This window comes from Naegleria gruberi, assembly GCF_000004985.1.
Source record: "Naegleria gruberi genomic scaffold NAEGRscaffold_775, whole genome shotgun sequence".
NCBI lineage: Eukaryota > Heterolobosea > Eutetramitea > Acrasida > Naegleriidae > Naegleria > Naegleria gruberi.
Genome location: NW_003162851.1, coordinates 1 through 1,832, shown reverse-complemented (window position 1 = coordinate 1,832; position 1,832 = coordinate 1). Strand labels below are relative to the sequence as shown.

The 1,832-nt window shown below is 33.9% G+C and overlaps 1 protein-coding gene and 1 non-coding gene across 2 annotated transcripts; both read left to right on the top strand.

Moving 5' to 3' along the window:
• Positions 1 to 1,018: 1,018 nt before the first annotated feature.
• NAEGRDRAFT_t906 lies at positions 1,019 to 1,099 on the top strand. Its single transcript has one exon. It is a non-coding gene; the product is annotated as a tRNA-Leu (tRNA).
• Positions 1,100 to 1,489: 390 nt separating this feature from the next.
• On the top strand, positions 1,490 to 1,814 carry NAEGRDRAFT_76984 (uncharacterized protein; the record flags this gene model as incomplete). Its single annotated transcript, XM_002668059.1, has 1 exon — positions 1,490 to 1,814. A coding segment is annotated over one exon (325 nt), but the record flags the coding sequence as incomplete, so codon positions are not given.
• Between the last annotated feature and the right edge of the window lie 18 nt (positions 1,815 to 1,832).

Genomic DNA, 1,832 nt, shown 5'->3' with positions numbered 1-1,832 from the left:
GATCATGGAATTGGATTCATTGATGGAGACAAGTATGAAGATAATAATTTGTTCAAGAATACCAATCAAGAAAGTTTAGAGTGGAAGGATGCAATTCTGCAAATCATGGCTGAAAACCAAAATGATGATTGCACCATGTTTCCATTTGGTGTTTACTCTTCTACTGCAATTGGAGATGGAATTTATCCTTGTTTGTACAAGTTAGATAAAGGAAAGGTTGTTGCTGTGAAGGTAGCCTTTGAAAGGTATGGAAATCCGAGATTTCACTAATTCAATTATTATATGAATCTGGTAATGATGATTTTAGTGAAAATATTGAATTTCACTATTTTCAGATTTTTCCACAAATAATATTACATGGTGATGATTGGTAGTTGTTCCGATGATGGTTTACCAACTTGAATAATAAAATAATTTCCAAATCATGATGATGAATGTGGGGAAAAATTCTTGGAGTTAAGATGTGTGAAAACTCTAAGAATTTGTTGATTGTGTTGCCAATATTTTTGAACTATTTTTCCAAGCCAAAACAAAATAATGAAATCTTGTTTATTGATTTAAACTTTTAAATAAGATAGTAAGATATTGTTCATTGATTTAATATATTTTTTCACATATTCTTGACGTGCCTTCACCAAACTCTCTTAGCACCTTGCTTGGTTTTCTTTACAACAATTCAAGTGATTATTCACAAGATAATGGAAAATGAGAGCAAACCACAATTTATTGTTGTGAATTTGGTGAAGGCAAAACTTCAGGGTGTAAAATAACCCAAGTATTAAACCGATATCAAGATCTTCTATTGCTGGTCTAGTTAGGTCCTAAAAGACAGCTCGACCCGTTCCCGACGATCAATAGAATTTCGTGTCTATGTTGTAGAGGGTTGGTGATAAATACCAATTCACGTTCTATAGGTGCCATTACATCTGCTAATACCCATTCTTTTTTTGACTTGTTTTTATTATTCAACATGAACTGTTTCAATAGTGAACTAGTTCATAAACTAGTTGAATGTGAAGCAGGGGTTCCCGAGTGGTCAAAGGGGGTAGACTCAAGTTCTACTGCGCAAGCTTCGTGGGTTCAAATCCCACCTTCTGCAGCTTTTGTTTCTCTTTATTTCATTTTTGTTTTTTAATACACACTATTAACATAACAGGTACTAAATAACATCTAGTTTATATGGTAAAAATTATGTTTAATTACATCAAGATTGTATCAAGATAATCAGTAATGATTACCCACCTAAAATTTTAAAGATAAAAATAAAGGCGAAATTCACACTTTTTTTGGAACTACCATGACCAATTGGTTCAAGCAAACGTTATTAAATACTGGTCAACCATTTTTTTGCTGTGATGGTTTTTCTTGACGAGTTGTCTTGTTGTAAACTTAAAAGTATTTTTGATGGGTACATCACATCTTTTAAACTTCAATCATAATGGTTGTTTAACACTTTTCAAAATCAAAAAAATCATTGCAAGACATCTCCATGCCTGCTGAAAAGAAAGACAAGAAGAGAAAAACACCAGAGACAAGCTCTGACATTACCCCAAAGAAAGACAAGAAGAAGACCAAGAAGGAACAAACCATTATTGCCAGTACTCCTTCCACTTCTTCACAACCAGCAACTCCATCAAGCTCTAAGAGTGATACCTCTCTTCCATTTTCAACAGATTCTCCACTCACATTCAGTCCACCTGTTCCTCCAAGACCAAAGATAGTTGCCTCTGAAAGAAGAGCTTGNGAGTTGACCACCAACAATAGAGCAATTGACAATCTTTTTGAATTGTGCTATTCTATTCCTGAATACCAACGTCCTTATGCTTGGGAAG